The sequence below is a fragment of the Colletotrichum spaethianum genome, assembly GCF_022836535.1.
Source record: "Colletotrichum spaethianum MAFF 239500 DNA, contig44, whole genome shotgun sequence".
Lineage (NCBI taxonomy): Eukaryota > Fungi > Ascomycota > Sordariomycetes > Glomerellales > Glomerellaceae > Colletotrichum > Colletotrichum spaethianum.
This window is the reverse complement of record NW_026054814.1, coordinates 259,700-261,762: the sequence shown is the minus strand read 5'-3', so window position 1 is coordinate 261,762 and position 2,063 is coordinate 259,700. Positions and strand designations below refer to the sequence as shown.

Sequence of the window (2,063 nt, the reverse complement as noted above, 5' to 3'; positions counted from 1 at the left end):
TGTTAGTAAACTAGGTTGAATCGCACTTGGTTGAGGGCGGAGTGATATCCAAACCATCTTGTCTTTGAACATAACGAATTAGTCCTTCAGTTGGCCAGTAGCAGCTTTACGAGGGAAGGTGTCACCAATACAAGTTGTCATTCGACCTTATAACTATTCAACCGCCATCTTGGGGCCTCTCAGACAGTTTGGCCAGGCAAATTATCTGATCGAATCGGCAATCTTTGTGATACTGAGCCTCAGTAACATCAACCGCTCAAAAAAGAGGAAATTTCTAGCAAAAAATGCTTCCCCGCCAACGTCGCCATTCCTTACGGCCGGACCACGCTGCGGTGAATGAGCCGCGAGACTCTACACATGGGTTCGACTCCAGCACGCCATCACATACCAAGCAAAATGACACGCATGAGAAGAGGGACGAGGCTAGTAATGGTCACGATCAGTCAGAGGCGTCAAAGGCCGCAAAAGGTGTCGAGAAAGGTTTCCGTTTCTGATCTGTTATTGCTGCTCCGTGCATGGGCAACTTGATGTTGGCGTTGGAAATAACCATCGTGGCAACCTCACTACCAACGGTTGTGCAGAAGCTCAACATTGGTGCTGACTATGCATGGGTTACCAACGGATACGCGCTAGCAAGGTTAGTCATCATCACGTCTATCATAAGACTGTGATTTCGCTGCGTTTCTATCAGTGGGGTGCTGACCTGAAAAACTGTAATTAGTACTGCCGTATCACCCCTCCTAGGACAGTTTGCAAACCTCTTCCGCCGTCGATGGCTTACTACCGTGGTTATTCTAATCTTCATGGCTGGGGGTGCAATCTCTGGGGCTGCCACGAATGCCTCACAGCTGATTCTTGGGCGGACAATTCAAGGCGCCGGCGTCGGCGGCATTACTGTGATGAGTTCCATCATAGTCTCGGACCTTGTCCCCCTTCGTGACCGTGGAAAATATATCGCCATCACCCTCGTGGTGTATCTCGTCTGGGCATCATCCGGTCCTCTGATTGGCGGCTCTCTTTCACAAGCCAATAGCGAAAGCTGGCGCTGGAACTTTTGGTTACAAATACCATTTGGTGTGCTTAGCGTTCTCTTTATAGTTATGTTTCTTAAGGTTGAGACTAAAGAAGAGGGCGCTACATTCTGGGGAAAGATGCGACGCATAGACTATGTTGGCAACTTCCTCGTCATAGGCTCTACTGCCTCCATTCTTTACGCTCTGACCTATTCTGGCTCGAATTATCCCTGGAATAGCCCTCGTATCATAGCGTCCATGGTGGTAGATGTTCTAGGACTTGTCATCTTTGTAGCTACGGAGGGCTTTTGCGACGGGACTCCTGTGATGCCTCTGCGACTTCTTGGCCACCGCACCGGAGCTATCGTGGCTCTCAACACATTCTCAAGCGCCTTGCTCAATAACTGGGTTAATTTCTTTCTTCCAGTCTATTTCCAAGCCGTCAAACAATCCACCCCATTTCACGCCGGTGCTCAGATTCTACCTTTGATTATTATGGCTGTTCTGGCATCGATTGTGGCATTCATAGTTGTCAGTAAGTTTGGCAAATACAAGCTCCTCCATATTCTTGGTTTCGCCGGTATGGCTTTGGGCCTGGGCCTATTCGCCCGCCTCGACCGGCGGTCATCCAATCTTACCTGGATCATGACAGAAATTGCCTTCTCTGCCGGCCTGGACATGGTTATAAATACTCTCCTTCCGGCCTTCCAGGCGGGAGTGCCTGAGAGCGACCAAGCCGCGGCAACCTCTACGTTTTCATTTTTCCGTGGGCTTGCCAACATCTGGCCTATGACGATCCCGGCCACAATCTTCAACAACCGCTGCGAAACTCTCTCACAGCAGATACCTGACGCTAACATCAGGAGTGCTCTCTCCAGCGGTCACGCATATGGACATGCCACGCAGGCCTTTCTTTCTACGCTGTCGGAGTCGGAACGCTCCGCAACGATTGAGGTGTTTACCCAGGCGCTCAAATTGGTGTGGTATGTTGCACCTGCTTTTGCGGTTCTGAGTATGATTTTGGCTATGGTAGAGAGGAATCTGCCATAA

The 2,063-nt window shown here is 50.0% G+C and overlaps 1 protein-coding gene across 1 annotated transcript; it reads left to right on the top strand.

Annotated features, from left to right (window-relative positions):
* Nucleotides 1-803: 803 nt before the first annotated feature.
* Nucleotides 804-2,063, top strand: ColSpa_11268 (efflux pump fus6; the record flags this gene model as incomplete). The annotated part of the gene is made up of 1 exon (XM_049277480.1): nt 804-2,063. One exon carries the CDS (start codon nt 804-806, stop codon nt 2,061-2,063), a length of 1,260 nt encoding a protein of 419 aa, XP_049133437.1.